Consider the following 21,574-nt stretch of genomic DNA (forward strand, 5'->3'; position numbering starts at 1 on the left):
TGTGGGACTTGTGGATGAAGCCCTTCATTCGCTTTGCCAGGATTCCAGGGTGGTCAATCTGTTGAAATCAGACCACTACGTTTTGGCCACCGTGCTCGATCCTAGGTTTAAAGCCTATGTGGTGTCTCTCTTTCCGGCCGACACAAGCCTGCAGAGGTGCAAAGACCTGCTGGTGAACACACTGTCAGCTGAAGCGGAACGTGACACGTCAACGGCTCCTTCTTCATTTTCTCCTGCAACTGGGGCTGCCAGGAAAAAACTTAGGTATCCTAAGCAACCCGCTGGCGGTGATGCAGGGCAGGCAGGACCAAGTTTGGACATCTGGTCCGGACTGAAGGACCTGGCAACAATTTCTGACATGTCTACTGTCACTGCATATGATACTGTCACCATTGACAGAATGGTGGAGGATTACATCGGTGACAGCATCCAAGTAGGCATGGCAGACAGTCCATACCTGTACTGGCAGGAAAAAGAGGCAATTTGGAGGCCCCTGTACAAACTGGCTCTATTTTACCTGAGTTGCCCCCCCTCCAGTGTGTACTCCGAAAGAGTGTTTAGTGCAGCCGGGAACCTTGTCAGCGAAAGGCGTAGGAGGTTGCTTCCACAGAATGTGGAGAAGATGATGTTCATCAAAATGAATTATCAGCTCTTCCAGGGAGACCAGCCTCCAGAAGGTACAGAGGGACCTGTGGTGGTGGATTCAAGTGGGGACGAGTTAATACTTTGTGAGGATGAGGATGTACACACTGAAGAGGGTGAGGAATCGGTGGATGAGGAGGATGAGGATGACATCTTGCCTCCATAGAGCCAGTTTGTGCAGGGACACATTAATTGCCAGCTTGTTTTGTGGGGGCCCAAACGAACCAATCATTTCAGCCACAGTTGTGTGGCAGACCCTGGCGCTGAAATGATTGGTTTGTTAAAGTGTGCATGTCCTGTTTATACAACATAAGGGTGGGTGGGAGGGCCCAAGGACAATTCCATCTTGCACCTCTTTTTTTTCTTTGCATTATGTACAGTTTGGGGCCTAGTTTTTCAAACTGCCATCCTGTCTGCCACTGCAGTTTCACGCCTAGATGGGTCACGTGTTTGTGCCGCCCACTCGTGTCGCTTAGCATAGTCATCCAGCTACCTCGGTGCAACGTTTTGGACATAAAAACACTATTGTGAGGTGTGAGGTGTTCAGAATAGACTGGAAATGAGTGGAAATTAAGGTTATTGAGGTTAATAATAGCATAGGAGCAGAAAAACCTACAAATTCTGTGATTTTAGCTGTTTTTATGCTTTTTAAAAAAAAAAATACAGATCCAAAACACAAAACCCAGAACCCAAAACACGGAAGGGTGGTTTTGGCAAAACCAATCCAGATCCAAAACACGAAGAAAGATCCAGATCCAAAACCAAAACACAAAACACGAAAAGTGGCCGGTGCACACCCCTAGATTGAATTAGGTCACGAACATAATTTTAAACTTATCCATCACTATTTTATTTGAAAAAATTTTTTTTTTTAAAAACACAGTATACCATAAAAATATACATTTTTATATTATACTGTAGTGATGGCCATTGACGGCTGTACCATCGATGGTTCAACCATCGTTAGAAGCCATCAATTGTTTTGCGATTGGTCGAGGAGTTCTGTGTACACCACAACTGCCGATGTTTCCTAAACATCGATTGAGGTTTGCCATCGATGGTGCAACATTGATGGCCACAAGCAATGGCAAACCACTTGTCTTCAGTCAGACCATCGATGGTCAGTTGCCATCCCTAATCAGAGGCTCTGCGATAATCATCGATCGATATATATATATATATATCGATCGAACATTATATATATATATATATATATATATATACACACAGTATATATATATATATATATATATATATATATACATATATATATATATATATATATATATATATATACACACATACATATATGAATATATATATATATATACACATACATACACGAATATATATATATATATATATACACATACATACACACATATATATTTACATATATATATACTTATATATTTACATATATATATATATATTTATATATATACATATATATATATATATATATATATACATATATATATATATATATACATATATATATACACATACATAGGTATATATATTTTTTATATTTGTTCAAAATGATTTATTGCCCGATCACTGTGGCCAGCAGTGATCGGGCACATAGGGACGGGGAGGCGGAGCTGAGCCCGGGCGAACATTGCAGCAGCCGTGGCTTCCAGAGCCGCTGCTGCTGCTCCTCCACAGTGATCAAGGTGATCACTGTGGTACCGGAGCCGCAGCGGGAGCATCTCCCGCTGGCGGCCCGGATACAGAGCAGCGGCGGCGGCTACTAGAGCCGCTGCTGCTGCTCCTACACAGTGATCACCTAGTCATTGTGGTGCCGGAGCCGCAGCGGGAGCGTCTACCGCTGGCGGCCCGGACACAGAGCAGCGGTGGCGCCTACCAGAGCCACCACCGCTGCTCCTTCAAACACAGTGATCACTATGTGAACAATGTAATTCCGGAGCCGAAGCGGGAGGGTGTCCCGCTGGCGGCCCGGATAGATAGCAGTAGCGGCGGCTACCAGAGCCGCCGCTACTGCTGGTTGCTGAAGGGGGTGGATGGCTGCCCGATCACTGCTGGCCACAGTGATCGGGTCACAAAAGGCAGCACTGCTGCTTCTATGGGAGGGGGGCTGCCTACGGTGTCCGATCACTGTGGCCAGCAGTGATCGGACTCGCTGGAGAGGCAGCCATTCTTGCAGAGGGACCAGAAGGTCCCTCTGATGTAGGCGGCTGTGGGAAGATTAGCTTCCCACAGCCGCCTAGTGGCCATTTTCTGACTGGTCGTATCAGATACGACCATGTCAGGGAAAGCCCAGTCTGTTGCGGTCGTATCTGATACGACCGTGCCAGGCAAGTGGTTAATATTCAATAGCAGCAAAAAACATGATGATGTTCACCATAATAGCACATGTATATACTGACGGTCAGGTAGCAAATAGAAAAAGCCAGGGTGGTCAAATACACTTCCCAAAGCCGTCATGGTGCATGGGAACATGAAATCAGTTGTCCATCCAACAGCTGTTTCGGCACATCCAGCACCTTCATCAAGGACATCATAACTGACATGCCATGGCAGCATATATACCCAACCTCATATTTGACAATCTCACTCACCTGCGGAGAGGCGCGCACCCGCAGCCATCTCCCTTCAATCCGGAAGTACCGCTTAGTACACGTGCAACATGCCGCGTGTAAACAACCGGAACACCGGATGTCATACCAGGAAGTGATGTCACGGGTGTCATGACAACAGTATACAATAGCAACCAGCGTTGCTAAACAAACACTCAATGCATCAGAAAATGCGCTGCAACAAAAGGCACAGCCGCATAAATATTAACCATTAAATACATTATAATAAACAGCGCTCACCAGTGAGTTAGTCAATGAGTGGATATAGATGATGCCACGATAAACACATTATAATACAAAATACAAACAAACAGACAAACACATAGACAGCATAGAACATGAATGCAGCAAAACAAATGTACACATATGCAGATAATGCTCAAACAATTTGAAAACAATCTAGAACCATATATCACCGCATAAGTTATTTTAAAGAAAGCAATTCAAGTATTGTCCCTCATTAAGCCCATTGGGTACAACAGTATTTAAGCGATCAATCCTATAGCATTCATTCTGTAACAATGCCCTATTCCTATCACCCCCACATCACAGAGGGGGGATATGATCAATTGGCATGCATTTAAAGTCTCTCAGTGTGTGTCCAAGTGTGGCAAAATGTCTCGCCACTGGTGGTGTATTAAGATCCACCAAGACAAGGGCTTTTTCGACTGTGGTATACTTGATAAGGTGTCCCTGCAATTCTTTCTATGTGGGAAAGACCATTCGCGCACTAAAGGAGAGGATCGCTATACATCAGTCCTCTATTAAAAAAAGCCCTTGTCTCGGTGGATCTTAATACACCACCGGTGGCGAGACATTTTGCCACAAAGTCCAGGAATGATGATGTTTGTCCATACAAGATGACGTTTTGCCTCTTTCTGAGTTCCGTTTTTTTTGAGGGAAAAATCCGAACTCGGCGTGCAAACTCGAACCTATCCGGGCCTGCACATCCCTAATATATATATGAGATGTATATATCTATATATATATATATATTATATACAGTAGCTGCGGGCGGCACTCTCAGTATAAAGTTCAATCAAATAGAGGGTCCCAGTCCTCCACAGTTATTCAACATTTCAAGTTTTAATACACATTTTTCATCCTGATGATAAATTTGTATTAAAATTTGAAGCGTTGAATAACTGTGGAGGACTAGGACCCTCTATTTAATTGAACTTTACACTGAGAGTGCCGCCCGCAGCTACTGTATTATTTTTACACATCCTATTTGGGAAGGCAACCAGGATTGGTGTTCATGTTATTGAGCTGGAGTGCCGAGCACTGTCTGGAGGAGATGGAGATATATATATATATATATATATATATATATGACCATCGGAAGTGAACACAGCACTTGTGGTTGACTGTACCCTGCCGCAAGCACTGCGAGCACTTCAGTGTAAAATCTAGCCAGGTGATGTGTACTATGACGCTGCCACTTAATTATGCATACTTCTGAAATGGCGTTAAGACACTCAGGCATGCCTACATTCGCATCTCCCCTCCCCCATTTCTATAGGCCAGCCCCTGTCACCACCCACAAATGGCTTCTCCTGTCACTCACTCTGCTGGGCAGTTTATGCGCAGCGAGCGGAAACTTCCAAATCTCTCACACTGGTTCGGGCATGCACCCTGCGATGCATGTGCATAATGTGACCCATCGGCAGCTGCGAGCGAACACATCCTAGCGAGAGGGTCTGAATCAGGTCCTTAGCCCGAATGAACATACAGATGCTTAGCAGGGACTATATATATATATATATATATAGATATAGATATATAGATATATATAGATATAGATATAGATATATATAGATACCCTTGACAAAGGTTAATAAAACCGAAACGTTGGACTAAAGACTGCTGTATGCCAGCAGTGTAATTTTTCTGCACTGGAAAGGCTGTCACGGAGAGATATAAATGCCCCAGGGTTTTAGCTTTTGTTTGGTAGACAGTAGCTGATTAGCAGCCTTGTTGCCAGACCACCGTATCAGTCTCTCACTACCTGGGGAACAGGTCAGTGGCCTCTTGAGAGACACTGTGATTACTGAATGTAAGGGCTGTACTAAAGACTTTTTTTGTGAGAGTAATGTTACAGATGTGTCCTCATGTACCTAGCCGTAATACACCATGCAGCGCGGGGAGCCTAGCCTGATTAGGCGCCAAGTCCCATGTGGCAATGCAATGGGACTACGATTAACTAAATGCAATACTTGTACAGTATATCCGTGTGTGACTTTGGGGGAGATTTCTCAAAGCTTGTAGAGAGATAAAGTAGAGAGGGATAAATAACCAACCAATCAGCTCCTGTCATTTTACAGGCTGTATTTGAAAAATTACAGGAGCTGATTGGTTGATACTGTATCTCTCTCCACTTTATCTCTATTCAAGCTTTGATAAATCTCATCCTGCGTCTGTAAATGAAACCTAATGGAACTTTGCATGGAAAAAGCTGTGGCTGCGGCATCGTAGTAGTTTGTATACAGATTCAGTCGCACACAGGTATAAAAGTGCCGCATATCAGTGCAGTCTCCTGGTGTGACTTTGTCACATTGCTTTGCAACAAAGATGTATTTTTGGGCAAAAAAAAGATGCTGGGCACGGGCAAAGTCACATGGGACCTGGCACGCTGAGGGGCTGTTTGGCGTAACTGCAGCAATAGTGTATGAGGACACATCTGTAGGTTGTTCACCCTGAGAGAGGGAATTATTTTGTTTCGTTAGATCCGGGCAGGTCGGGATTTACCTTTTTGTTTTGTTTATTTTGTGCTGCTAATAAAACTAGCTATGGTAATTTGTATCGAGGCCCTGGACTAGTGTACTGCTACTTGGCTGTTGCATGACAAATGCAAACGTTTACCCCAGAAGATGGCACCCTTACCCTGATCTTTGCACAATACTTATAAAGTTTTTTGGAGGGCGGGTGTACTTGAGTGTGTATCTTGTCCATAGTCTAGTCCTTACTGCATTCTCATTTGGTTAGACATTGTCAGACCCCTGTTTGTGGAATGTAATAGTTATGTTGTGGTCTGTAGCTATACACTTGTACTGACCTTTAGTAAATATGTTTTGACATTAACAATTGGAAACCATTGTGAATTGGATTCTAAGTGGATGCACAAGCATATGAAATTCTGTTTCTGAGGGACCTATTCATCATCAGAGACCAAATGGCCCCCAATGATTAAGTATTGATCTTGGTGCGAAGGATACTTAAGTATCCAACTCACAGCGGGGGAAACTTGACACCGGATCAATTCATCATTGCTCCGGTGCGGGGACAGATGCTCCGAAAAGCAGCTGTCCCCTCTGTTAGTATTGCAGCTACAGAAGTAGCTGCATTACTTACCTCCTCCCTGTTGGCTCGGCTACACATGCATGACCCGAGGTCTCACATGCAAAAAGATGCTGGGGAGGTAGTGAGGAGGCGGTGGAGGGATCCTCCAGGATCCCTCTTCGCATCCCCGGAACTCCTTTCCATAGAAAGGAGTGGCATTCTGAGAACAAACACCATCTAAAGATGTGGTGTTCTTCAGACGGTGAGAAGCTTGTTCTCTGAAGCTAAGTTTTTAGAGTTTGCTGAATATCAGGTTGTCCATTTGGGACCCCTGATGATAAATAGCCCGGTAACTAAAATATGTGGAAACTAGTGTTTCCGCATGGTTACTGGGCCATTTTTCATTGATGAATAGGTCCCTTAATGATTCCCTTTACATGTGATGTTTAATTACTAAAATAAGTAATGTATAATTTCAAAGTATATTTTTGTCATTATTTCTTCTATTAATCTCTGGAATTCAAAATCAACACATTGTATCTCCTTTTACATATTAAAAATGTTTCCATTTGGCCGATGATGTGCACATATTCCTGTAATTAGCTGAATAATTTGTATGCGTCTTTTACTCTATAAATCACATTATGGGTGAAATGTAAATGTTTTTTCAAAATCAATTATTAATTTGCTGGCTATTTTTTATTAAAGGCAAAATCTTCTGGGTTGCAAGTCAGTCTAGACTAGAGAGATGTACTTTTGATTCCCTTTCTAAGTGACAGATTTATAAAGTGACAGTGAATTGAATAACATACCAAGGACACAATATCTGAAACATCTACAAAGTGTTCACTCAGGTGCCTATTCAACATCGGGGGCCGTATGGCTGATGCGAAGGATACTTTAGTGACCCCCTTGCCGCGGGGGATACTTAACACTGGAGCAATTCATCATTGCTCTGGTGCGGGAACAACTGCTCCAGAAAGCAGCTCTCCCCTCGATTAGTAGTGTAGCTACAAAAGAAGCTGCGTTACTTACCTGTCTCCATGGCCAACTTTTGCGCATGCGTGACCTGAGGTCAAGCATGCGCAGAGCTGCTCGGGAGTCAGTGCTGGGATACCTCTTCGCATCCCTGGAACTCCTTCCCATAGGAAGGAGTTGGGGTTACAAGTATCTGAAGATGGCGCTTGTTCTCACTGGCAAACTATGAATACTTTCAGTTTTCAGAGTTTACTCAATATCAGGTGGTCCTATTCGGACAACAGATGATGAATGGCTCGGTAACCTAAACATTTCCGCATGGTTAACAGGCCATTTATCGTATCATTCTCTAAACCCTACCAAGTCCAACAAGGTTTATCAAACTGTCTTTTTGTTTTCTCTCTAAGACATTATCCTAAAGCTGCATACATACACAACGATTTTGTTACCAACGATTTTATCAACGATTATCTGTCAGATTTTTTAAAGTGTAATGAACGATCTTTTTGAACTACAAATGATTTTTGAATATTCCCTTAATGAAAATCGTTCAGTTGAGAAGTCTGACTGAACTACAAACTACAAACGTGAACGCGCATGAACGATAAACGTTCATTGACTCAGAAAGTGAACGATTTTTTCAAATGATTATCGTTAAATGATATCTTTTAACGATAATCGTTCAAAAAATCGTTGTGTGTGTATGCAGCTTCAGAATTACAACAACCTTCACTCCCTCCCCTGTGCATCATACTCCTTTATCTATACTGTCACTTATTACTTCTCCCCCCTCTAATAAACACTCATGAACTTCTTTCCTTGTCTTTCTTCCTTGACTGGCACTATCCATGTGCATATCTATAATGGGTTCAGGATGCGTGGTGCGAATAGGCCTCTGGGTCCAGGGGCCCACACCGCTCACCCTGCACCCATTCATCATCCTTACCTCTGCAGAAATCACTGGGAAAATGGTGCAGGTGCCATATTACAAAAGACCTGTGTGTGAGCAGTACTGAAATCTCTGGGAACATAGGGCCTGATTCAGAGCCACTCGTAAGCGGCAGCTCGTTCGCTCCGAGCGATGTTTGGCCAACTGCGCATGCGTACGGATCGTTATACGAATGCGCGAACCAGTCAGTGCGGTCGAAATTCATGTGCTCGCAAAATAGCGAATGCCTGCTAATTTGAGTGACAGAATGAGGCGTATGTGGGTGGTAACAGGGGAAGGTGCTTGAAAACTGGGAGTGGAGATCCGATCGCAGGCGTGCTTAAAGGTCAAAACGGGCGTTTTATGGGTGTGCATAATTAACACAGCAGCGTCATTGACCACGTCACTGGGTTTTTTTTAAGGCAAAATTATGGTGGCAAAAACCAACCACATGAATTGCGAGCAGTTCATACCCTGTTCGATGTACTCGATTAATCTAATAATAGCGGACATGACGTAGGATGCGAGCGGCCAGGGGGCGTAGTTTCCAAAAAAACGACCGCAAGTTTTGTTCGCTCGTTCAGACCTAGAACAGCGAACGGTTCATTTGAATAGACACCCCTATTTTCAGGACGAGCGAGAGCTAATTGCGTCCGGCTCTGAATCAGGCCCATAGTGTGGGTGCCATGTTCTCAGAGATCAGTTCATGTGCAATAGACTCTAGCAAATTGCTAGTGTCTATTCAGTACATGCATCACTGAGAGGTGGGACTGGAAGACTGCACATGGGCCCCCATCTCTGTTAATATGACTCTGGAACATTCCAGAAAATGATGGCTCATAACAATACCCTTTAAATCGAACAATCATCTTTTCTACATCTTTTAGCAGCAGATGATATATCACCAATTCGAGATCACACCCACCCCTTACATCTCACCTACACTACAGAAATCCAGCAAATCTGAAACGTCTCTCCAGTCTCCCACATCTTCAAAAATTCTTTATGGATGGTGGTTAGATTGTTTCAGAGGGCACATTCCATATTACACAAGTATCAGAAACAGAGTTCACCCAATCAGATACAGACTCAGGGGTCTATTCATCATTACTTTATTTTTACAAAAACGGGTGAAAATGCACATTTTCACTTGCAATTGTAAAAAATTTAGTTATTGGGCCATTCATCAAGTAGGTAAAGCAGGAGATATCACAGATATCTCCTACTTACCTTCCTATGGTGGATTGGCCCGCTGTCCCCATACACTAGTATGGGGACAGAATTCATCAAGCTCCGAAAATATAATATTTTCGGAGCTTGACTGCGGGAGCATTCGCTATCTTCAGATGCGAATGCTCCTGCACTGGGCTAGCAACCCGCTACTTCCCTATGGGAAAGAGGTCCGGGTTGCGAAGAGGGATCTTTTTAGATCCATTCACCCCTGTCCAGCTTCTTCCGCCGGACGTTGGCGCTCTTGTGTGCATGTGGGGATGGCTGATTTGCATCAGCTGTCACCGCGCTGGAGCAATGATGAATTGCTCTGGATTCCGTGGCGAATTAGGATGTTTATTATTGGAGTCTGTTCAGATAATTAACAACTTGAATAGGCCCCTCAGACCTTTCACATTATAGTCTCCACTGTACATATTTCCAGTCCTGTAAGCAGACAAGACAAGTGGATTATATGCCTACTTTTCTCATGCTGCACATTTGAAATTCCCCCACCAATTTCTTCACACACATTAGTATCTTTGAAAGTACTGTACACATAGCTGAATTTTTAACCCATTCTCTCTGGTTGATGTGATATATTCCCTTGTATCACTCCAAGTTGGCTTCCTCAGTTCTTATCCTGTATAATTCTCACCATAATCTTGGGTGATTTCAAATTTCCTTTTGATGATCCACATTCTCATGCCTAGTACAAACTATTCTGTAACCACCTTTCTTGGCCTCTCTCCATAGGCTCACCTCCTCTATTCATCATAACCACAGCTGTTCTGCTCTTGGTTTCTCCAGAATTTTTCAATTCTGATTTCTATTAACACTCATTGCACTCTCTCAGATCATCACCTTATCACCTGCAACCTCTCGCACTTTAATCTCATTTCATACTAATGGCATCATTTATCAATGAGTTTTATCGTTCACAACAAATGATAAAACTCATTGTGTATGATAATGGTGCTCCAGCCAATTAGCTCCCAACTGTCATCTGTTTGAAAAATGACAGTTGGGAGATGATTGGCTGGAGCACTATCTATCATACACAGTGAGTTTTATCACTCACTGTGAATTATAAAACTTGTTAATAAAAAAGGCCCTAAGGGCTTATTAATCAGAATCCACATTTTTCATACGTATATTTGCATTTTGAAGATGAACATTTTCACGAGAATTTATCAATAAGCTCTTGCCAAGGCACAAGTTCTGATAAGAGCCCATCCCAGTGAAGAGCAAGAAGCAGAATGATAGCTCATGCCAAGGCTTCTCATACCTACCAAAATCTTTTTTTTTTTTTTTTTAACTGTCCACTTCTCTGGAAGAACTTCTCTCCACAATTTCTACATTGTCCTGCCTTCTACAGACAGTCCCACACCTTTATCACACCCTAGCAAAATCCCTTGACATGCGGCTTCAGTTATTATTTCTTCTTGGCTCCTACCATTATCTCAGCTGTGGCAGACAAAAAGAATGTGCTGCCGTCAAAATGTACCACATAAATAGAACATAATCATATTAGTGATGACTTCTTCATATATATATAGCTATATATTATTCATACTTACATAATTTGAACATTGCCATTCAAATACAGTTCAATTAAAAGTGCTGAGGAATATGAATGCATTATATAAGTAATATCTCCTCTCCACCCAGACTTCTACAGCACAGTAATGCAAGTAAAGATTCTCCGAGCCCAGAGGTTCCCAAATGCAGTCCTCAAGGTTCCCCAACAGTTCAGGTTTTAGAGATATCCATGGTGGAGCACAGATGGCTTAATTAGTACTTCAGTAAATTTGATTTAATCACCTGTGCTTAACCATGGGTGCCTCTAAAATTTGAACTGTTGGGGAGCCTTGAGGACCTCATTTGGGAACCTCTTAATACAAGTCTCTAATATCTGCCTTTCCACTGGTATGTTGTCGTCATTATACCGGCATGCACTTTTAGATTACTGTTCCATTGTCAACTTTCTTACCCCTCAAAGCCCCTTATAAGACGTGCCTATACGCAGATTGTGATTACCAGACAAACCCTATTGGATCTAATTCTGTCAGACCTTCGTCCCAACGCTCAAAAATGACCACCTAATCCAGTATGGTCTCTGTGATCACTGCTAAATCTAAAGGTAACTACAGGTTTTTAGTTCTCTTTGGCCTCTGTGCTGTATATGACATGGTTGATCACTTACTTGTAAGGTACTTCTGGTATTCCTACAGTCAAAAACCGATACAAAAATAATAGCCAGGATCCAAACATATTTTAAAGTTACTGCCACTCATTTCTTCTATAACATCCATTAGTGATTATTTTCATTGCTGATATCTTGGCCTGTGTTATTTGGTCAAAAAGCAGAGTATTTCTCTAGAACCCTCAAACATCAAGTTATGTAGTAAAAAAAAGTAAAATATATATGGTCTTTTTTTTTTTTTAAATGATCTTGTAATGTGAGCATTCCATCTCCTCTACTCCTAAAACAGTTTTATAATTTATTATTATATTGTAGATGTCATACAGATAAGCAATATTTTGGTTGTAAATTTTAACCATGCTCATTGTTTTTGTATTTCAGCTTGTGACTTGATGACACAGGGTATTCTAGCCTTAGTGACTTCTACTGGTTGTGCCTCAGCAAATGCACTTCAGTCGCTGACAAATGCCATGCACATCCCTCATATCTTCATACAACGCAACTCAGCTGGCTCACCGCGAACAGTCTGTCACTTTAACCCGAGCCTGGATGGAGAGGAATATACATTGGCTGCTAGACCATCAGTACGCCTCAATGACGTGATGTTGAAGCTAGTCACAGAACTTCGATGGCAAAAGTTCATTGTGTTTTATGACAGTTATTATGGTAAGTAGCTTTTGATTTATGGTAAATTTTACACTTGTACTTTGAGCACTATCCAAAAAATGTAAGCAAAAAGAAAATGTCAAACATGGTGATAGAACCATGGAATAAGCTTCTACCAGTAAATAAGTCATGGGACAAACCTCTGGATATTAAGACTTCAAACTAGCATATTTAAACATTCCCATATAGACACACATACATAAACTACATACATAAATGTAAACACACACACATACATACAAACAAACAAACAAACATATACACTTACATACATACCTGCATACATACCGTTCATGCACAAGGTCAGATTAGATGGACTTGTAGGTTGTTTTAAGCCACCAAATTCTAAATTTTTATTTTCATCAGATCTAGTTCCTGAGGTTGTATTTTGACTGCAGGGAACAGATAGAGTAAGATGTTTCAAAGATGGAAGCAGTTGCTTAAGGCCATGTGTGAAAGGTAGCAAACTGGAGGGGTGACTATATAACAAATGAAATAGATTTGTGTTTGTCAAACTTGTCTTCCATGGGTTCTGCTCTTAGTAAAGAATGCAGTGACAGTGATTTGCTTTTCTTAGTCTACACTGTGCAAGTACAAAGAGTCATGTTATTTCGGCTAGCAGTGAGAAGTGCACTGCTTACCTGCTTCAAGACTGTTATTTGCAATTATGAACATAAATACGGTTTTGGCTAAAAGATATAAAAAAAACAGGATTTTATTCCATTGATCTAGTGTAGCAACCAGACAAAATTAGTATCTGGAGCGGAATGGCATGCCTTAATGTGGGCAGGACTTGATCCTCAGGAGCTGCACATTTAATCAGCTTTGTCCACACTTGCAGCAATGCAAAGCTAAATCCTCTGGCAAAATCGCCACAACTACAGTTTTGAAGGTGGTGCTGGTAAATGACACTACTTTTTTATGCACAACACTGACCATAATACTTTGTATGAATTCTAAGGTCTTTTCAAATAATATTGCTAAGTAGGATACGCTAAAGTCTGACAAGCAAGTTATTTTTGATTTGTTTTGATGTTGGCTTTGATGTGTGCTATACTGTATGTATGTATTGTTAAAGAGCAAGTTATATCACATCTCACTATGGGGCCTATTCATCATCTGCTGGTAATTAGCAACTTACCATATGCAATTGTAGCTTCTAAGTAGCAAACACAGTAATTAACTATGTAACGCAGGAAATATCACTGATATCTCCTGGTTACATTTCTCCCCTGATAATATCCACAGTCTCCATACTTTAGTATGGGGACGCAGACATTATGTCAGTAATCAAATTCTGAAAAAGCATTTTTTTCAGGACTTGGGAGTGTTGCTGAATGCCGTCCTGAGATGGCATGCAGCCTCCGAATGTGTTGACAAGCTGCAGTTTACATGGCAGCTTTAGCAGCAGAGGGATCTTTTCAGATCCCTCCCCTTTGTGTCCTCCCCTTGTGGTTCATATCTCCACCTGCACTCATTTTTATTCCGGGGTCTAGCATGTGGTTGACTTTGAAGGGGGTATCTCTGGTTCCACGGGGCAGGGGCATTCTACAGATACCCCTGGATAGCCCCATCACCTCTTTATTTCAAGCTTGATTGCAGCTCCAGGAACCCACGGGGAGCCTGAGTGGTGGGCCTCCAACCACGGACTGTCAGAATCCTTACTCAGTGCCTGGTTTCAAGTACCTGCTTGACTTAAAGATCTGATATCTCCTGGGGCTCAGGGACATGCTGCAGGTGCCCCCGGATAGCCCAGACCCCCTCTACATTTCAAGCCTGGTTACAGCTCCAACAACACCCAGGGAGCCGAGATATGGTCCGCCAACTGGGATTGGTTCTGCAGAATTCTTACTTGAGCACCTGATTCCCATTATCTGCTTCACTTAAGCTGCTGGTGCCTCATGTTTCCTGGAGGGCAGGAACCGGAGATTGGGAATTCCAACCAAAGGCTATTAGAATCCTTAACCAGGCACCTGGTTCCAAGTCCCTGCTTGACTTAAGCCACTGTTATCTCCAATTCCCTGGATGGCATGGACCTGCTGCAGGTACCCCCCTAGATAGCCTGCTCCCCCTATATACTTTAAGTTCAGTGGCAGATCCAGCAGCCCAGAAGGTGCCAAGATATTGGCCTCCAACTAGGATAAATGTCTGATAGTACACTGTGTATGTGCAGAGTTAAGAAATTAACTAGTAATGACTGATTTTGGAGAAAAGTATCACACTTCCAAAATGCTGACTCCGCTGAAAGAGCAGCTTAGCAGATTTTCGGAAGTGATATAACAGGCATATCCTGTGATGTGGCCTTCACTGTTTTAAGTTATTGAGGGATTGCATCACATCATCACATTCACATCCAGAGTCCACCATTAATATGACAGGATGCTTAACGAGTCTTATATGTGTTAATTTGCTGTCCAAAATGAGTGAATATATACAGCTTACTCCAATGATGTACAATAAATAATACCCCATATAAATTTTGAAATTTAGTAAATTGATTAGAAATAAATTAAAATAACAAAATATTTAATCAAATTTGTCAGTTCACTATTGCAGGAATATCTCTGGGTCTGCACCCCCTGCAGAAACAAAGGTGTGTGTGTATATATATATATATATATATATATATATATATATATATGTACATATATATATATATATATGTACATATATATATATGTATATATATATATATATGTATATATCTAATATTCAGTTCATTTTAGTGCAGTATAACATTCTACTCTACCTATATAACCTAACAGATTAATTTACGATATGGGGATATTTTAGCCAGTCTGTCCATGACTTACATACAGTAGATATAAAACAATCAGCTACTGGTCTAATGATAAATACAGTGGTGTTAAATGCCTGTCCAGTACTTGATGAGTTGAAAAGTTGATGGTTACAATCACGGGAAAAATGTATGCATATGACACCAATTTACTTTTTAAGATTGTAATCTACATTTTTTAACTTGTATGCCATGTATTTATGTATTGCCCTATTACTGGGGTGATCTCTGCCATGTAAGTTTATCAATTCTGTAAAAAAAATGTAGGGTGATAAAGAGGGAAAACAAATTACAACAGACACTTCTGCCACGGCTGGTTTAAAATTTAGCAAATTACTCATTTTGTTTTAATGTGGACATTTGATAAAGAATACCGTTCTATATGTGATTCATATGCTTTCAGGAGGATAAACATCTAGTGTTACTATTTTTATCTCTGTTTTCACTTCATTGCTAGAGATTAATTGACTGTCCTTTGTCACTATAAACCAACTCCTTTGCTTGAGCTGGCACAATAACTGAGATGTCCCGAGTACTAGCCTTAAACCTTACAGACCCAATGGTGATAGATAGTCTCATTATCAGAAAGTATTCGTGCCCCACTTGGAATACTATAAAACACTGTCGATGTGACTAAAATCACCAACTCTCTGCACTGTGGGTGGTGGTCCCAATAGGCATACTACATGAGTATCATTCATCTCTAGTGACTTATCTGTAGTTTTCGACAAACATAAATATGTATTTCATTATTTATTTTATTTATACTGTACAGTAGATTTACATATATTGTATATAGTTGATGCAAAAAGAACAGCACACCAAAAGAGGTAGCTGCATAAACTAGAAAGTTTATTTTCATAATGCTTTAGATGGTAAATATCCTTTATCAAGCTTTACACTTGATATGCAAATAAACTTTTCAGTTTCTACGCGTCCCTCTTTTGAGTACTGTTTTTTGCATCTACCACCTATGTTTGTCCTGGCACTCAAACGTAAATGTTGGGGAATGAACTCAGGAGTTCCCACTACTATGCAGTATGTCTGTACATATTAGCCACATTTGTGGGATGCCAATTAACCTACCTTCTTGATCTTTTTCAGACTGTGGCAATCAGGGGAGTAAATACGGGATGGGTGCGGGATGCCGATCCAGGCGGTCAAAATCAGTGTCATGCATTGAGTTCATTGGCTGGGGAGGCACACATGTATAAAAACACAGTTTTCATATCAAATCTCTGGAGCATGACAGGGAGGCTCTGCCTCTCCTGCCTATTCTGACTGCACATCCCTGTTCAAAATCCCGATGCTGGCGTCCCAACAGGGTTAGGATACCGATACCTGTTGGTAGGTATCCTAACCCTCCCCCTCTCCCTACCCTAACCCTCCCTGGTGCCTTGAACTAATCTCCCCCTCTAGTGCCCAAACCTAATATCCCTGCAACCTCAACCTAACCCTCCCTCCTTAGTGCCTAACCCCTATCCCTCCCCCCAACCCCACTACTTACCTTTGCTATGCTGGCGGTCAGGATGCCAGCACCGGGATTCTGACAAGTGTCGGGATTCCAGCGCTGGTATTCTAAGCGCTGGCATCCCCTGTGTTGGGATACTGAAAATATCCCATAAATACAGGAGACAATGGAAGGCAGTCGCCTATGGGTGCCAGCCCTGAAAGGGGCACACTGACCACCTCAATTGTTCCAAGTTCTGCTTTATGCACCCCAGAGCAGGAATAAGCATAAATAAATGGATCTACAGCAAGGAAACTGCACAAATGTACATAAAAGGGCCCTCATAAATGTACATAAAAGGGCCCTCATAAATGTACATAAAAGGGCAAAACCCGGTGTGCATAGACCCTCCCTCCACGTGGGACCTGCTTCATTTGCTGTTGCTGTGGGAGCAGCAACTAGCAAGAATGGAAGGCCCTGATAAGCAACAGGTAGTGTTTGTGTACTGGGGTGTTGGTAGTTAATTGGGGGATGCATGTGTTTCTGGATGCTGCTGCTGGGGTGTTGGTAGTGAATGCAGGTTGAGAGAGGATGGGTTCTGCTGGTGTGTTGGCAGGTAAAGCTAGGGAGAGAGTGTCTGGGTGCTGCTAGGGAGTTCCTAGTGAATGCTGGGGGAAGAGTGTGTGTCTGAGTGCTGCTGGGGGTGTGGCAGTCAATGCAGGGGGAGGAGAGTGTGTGTCTGGTTCTGCTGGGTTGTTGGAAGAGAATGTGGAGGGAGAGAGTGTGTGTCTTAGTGCTTGTGCGGTGTTGGCAAGTTAATGCAGGGGGGTGGGTGTGTCTGTATGCTGCTGGGGTATTGGAAATTAATGTGGAGGGGTGTGTATGTCTGAAGGGGGAGGCACCTACAATATGTCTTAAGGGGGAGGCACTACAACTATCTCTCCTCTGGGCTCCTGGTATGAACTTACACTACTGGTGGAAATGTAACTACACAGAGAACTCAGAAACTCCACAAAAAGTATAATTTCTCATTGTTGCATATTGCAGTATAAGAAATGTTGTGCAGTGATTTATAAAAGTAATAATTTGGCTAAGAGTGTGAAGTAATGAGAGCTTTTTTCTTTAATTTCTGAGTTTTCACCAGGCGTTTAACCATTTTGCTGTAGAAGGGATACGAGGAGCATCAAGCTAGCTGGTGAGGGATCATAGGTAATTTCTCTGGTGATGTTTTCCACATAAGGACATATCTAATGCCACCTTAAGATTGGGTTGTTAGGGTTATAGGGAGGAGTGTGCAAGTGGTGCCTCCGCCCAGGGCCAGGACTTTACCTCTGGCAATCAGGGTGCCCAGAGTGGCAACCTGTGGTCACTAACACTGCTGCGGTGTTGCTCGGAGTATCAGGGCAGCTATAGACCTCTTCAGCCCGGCTGCCATGGCCCCACATGTGATGTCACGTGTTTGGGTGGTGGTGCCAGCACAGGCAGCACTGGGGGTTGCCATCAGGGCCAAGCACTGCAACTTCCCCTTGATGATTATGGGGACCGCTGTCTGCAGCATTAGTTTGTCTCATGCAGGAGAAATCTGTCAAGCCATATTGGAGGATTTTAAAGTGCCTCCATGTAAGTTAGCTGTCAATAAAGAAATACATAAATATGACCCAAAATAGGAGCTATTATCATGTAGCGTTAGGACCAATAGAAGAGAGATGCCTTGCTGGGGCCTGGTGGCTTACCATATATTTGCAAATGTTTGCAACCGAGATCTCTGCATTGCTAATATTGGCTAGGATGTAAATCACTTTATGCTGGCCTCTTTGCAGTGTGCTGGGGGATTTTTTTTGCTGTTTTTTCTAGTCTAGATTAACCCCTCCCTTACTGTACATGCACCTGTAATGGGCCTTTAAATTGATTTGAGCAATTTCCATTATGCGTATTATATACCCACACTAGAAAGATGTTTAAGTTGCTATCATGACAGTTAGTATTTCATTGAAATAGTCATAATTTTCTGAAAGTGATGGACAGGGGTTGAGATGCTCATTTTACAGAAAGCGGTAAGAATTCTAATTTTGTCTCCTGTGATACTGGCAAATTCTGAGCCTGTCGCTTTTAATAGACTTCATATTAAAATGATTTGATTACGTTAAATCCGTTTAGTTTTTACTGTGAAAAAATATGTCCATTTCTACAAGGTTAGATTTGTTTTTAAAACTGTTCCATTATACATTAGTTATATACATATTTTCTTTAGAATAAAATACATATTACAAACAAAGCCTCTGGATTCCATTTTGTCACATCATATCAGATGTTCGGTTTATCTCTCTTTTTTTAAACTGGCTGTGACACGGAATGCTATTACATGGAGCGAAAAATTGCTAACTGCAAATGGCACGAGACTGACTCCAACTGAGTTATATTCACGTTTTGTCAGAACTGTGGGTATCAAAGTCAGTCATTTCTTAGATAGCATTGAGCCATGACTCTGACGGCAAAGGTGACTTTAATATGTAATCCGTTTTTAAAGTCTTGACACTGAGGCAGCTATTAATTTAATGGCCATTTGACCTGCTATGCTGCCGTCATGCTGTTTTATGCATTTTCTGGGAAAATTGTATGCTTTTTTCTTAATGAGCAAAAAAATTGATATACAGTATAATATTATTAACAGATCGTTACATTTCAAGTAAAAGAGCATATGCAGGTCAAGGTGGTTTGGGTGGTAAATAGAAAATGATTTGTCAAAGTTTTAAAGCCCAAATTGAAGCAGTTCAAAAAAATGCTTTTTTTTTTTTTTTTTTATGTTAAAATGTTCCATTCCATCAGAGGAAGCAATCTGCTGTGATGGGGAAACCACATTGTCCATTCAGCTTTCCATGTCTTTCCATGGATTCCAGTAAGCTTCTGAATTTTACTGGAAAAATACAGTGTTTGTGATTACCTGAGTCACAACAACTTTAGCTATATTCCCTACCCTCCACCATGACCCATTCCATTAGGTACAAAATGCTATGCTCCTGGACTTCCAACCTAATGTATGATTGCAGTCACCTGTGTTGAACTAGTTAATTGCTGAGAAAGGTGTTTCAGCACAGGTGTCTGCAATCATAAATTAAGAGGGAAGTCCAGGAGCAGAGCATTTTGTACCTAATGGAACGGGTCATGTTGTAGGGTCTGATATTCTGTTTTTAAATGCAATGCTGTCAAGTTGAATCATAGTTGCTGGGGTGTGCTGTTGAGTCTTAAGGCCCCCATACATCAGAGATTGATTGCAGCAATCGTGCAATTTCAAATCGATTGTGTATAAAAATCTTTCCCTTTTTCAATCGATTGTGGCAATTCTGCAATCTGCAATCGATTGAAAAGGGAAAGATTTTAATACACAATCGATTGCAAATTGCACGATTGCTGCAATCAATCTCTGATGTATTGGGGCCTTTACCCTGACCTTGCATTGCATTTTTGTTAAAAAGCATGAGGTAGTATGCGCTGTGGCATTCATCACAAGTAATGAATGAATTGAACGGGCTCAGTTTGCAAACACACCTATACAGAGTTGGGAAATATTCTGCTATTCTTGCATTGAAAAATCATTGGTGATTGTAAAATTACCGCAGCTGCAGGCAGTGCTGCGCATGCACTGCTTTTACGGATGTAATGGCGCATGCCCAGCACTGATTAAAGATTCAGTAAGGTAGAGCAGGCAGGGAAAAGTTTACATTTTCCAAAGAGCTGTCATCACAAAAATGACAGCTTTTCGGAATAGATGCTTATGGAGAGCATGAATGATGAATTCCATGCGAGTTCTAAACCTAATTACCTCCAGAGAATTTTATGTGTTAATGAATAGGCCCCTGAGCATTGAAACAACCGCTGATGAAGTTTTGTAAGGAGACTAAACACATAGGGAAAAGAGGCTTTGAGATCCGCTATAAGGATACACAAATGAACTTTGAACTCTACAATAAGAGTGGAAAAATCTTATACCTTGAGAGTGGAACATCTGCAAATAATTGTGGCGTAATATGTATTGTTAAAAGTGTGTTTTGTACAGATACATAAAAAAAAAATATATATATATATATTTCAAATTGTATTATTGGGTTCACAGACTTACTTTTAGATATATTTTAGCGAAGTGCACTTATTTACAACTAGCGTTTGTTCGTAGCTTCGCTTACGTGGATGTCTGTTATTGCTCAGCGGAACTAATTTTACAAAGGTAGTAGTGGCATCTAATATTGTGATGTATATTTTATATTGTAGACATTGATCACAAAATGTCTTTGTAAACAATACTTGCAGTTTTTCCTTCAGGGTTTAATACAAAAAGATGCTTGGGGCTGCTAACTCGTGAGCAAGCAACATAAAGCTGCCCATGAGAGAAGCAGCTGGTCCTGAGATCTATGCCTGCAGCCCTGAGCATTTGTCCCTGCATCTTGTTGATCGTCATAGCGAAGCCGATGCTTACAGGAAACTGCAGGTGCTTGAATTGAAATGGACAACTGTTGGGGATAAGGGGTATACGTGGTATAAACAGTCTCACCTGTGCCAGATCCTGTTAGAATCTGTGCCTCAATTAGGTTCCTCTGTAGAGCAGTGACTTTAAGTGGTGTTCCGTTGTATACCTTAGGTGGAGTCAACTTCTGCAGAAGAATTATCAGAACACCAACTTTCAGTGCACTTCTGTGCACTGGAAGTTCAGCTGCACTATCTTGTAGATCCCAAATCCATTGCTACTTAACCTACAGTAACTCTGAAAGGTTGCAAGTAACATGAGCAGCAACTCTATGATAGTAGTATTTGTACTGATGCGTCA

At 41.6% G+C, this 21,574-nt stretch overlaps 1 protein-coding gene across 2 annotated transcripts in view; it reads left to right on the plus strand.

The window, feature by feature from the left end:
• The window catches only part of LOC148453485 (glutamate receptor ionotropic, delta-1-like), a 681,738-nt gene that overhangs the window by 311,384 nt on the left and 348,780 nt on the right, over positions 1-21,574 (plus strand). For both annotated transcript variants that reach the window (XM_088462068.1, XM_088462067.1), the window contains exon 3: positions 12,224-12,508. In XM_088462068.1, coding sequence (XP_088318194.1) covers positions 12,224-12,508 — 285 coding nt within the window. The remainder of the gene's footprint in view (positions 1-12,223; positions 12,509-21,574) is intronic.

The sequence above is a fragment of the Taudactylus pleione genome, unplaced genomic scaffold (assembly GCF_031769625.1).
Source record: "Taudactylus pleione unplaced genomic scaffold, aTauple2 ptg001143l, whole genome shotgun sequence".
NCBI lineage: Eukaryota > Metazoa > Chordata > Amphibia > Anura > Myobatrachidae > Taudactylus > Taudactylus pleione.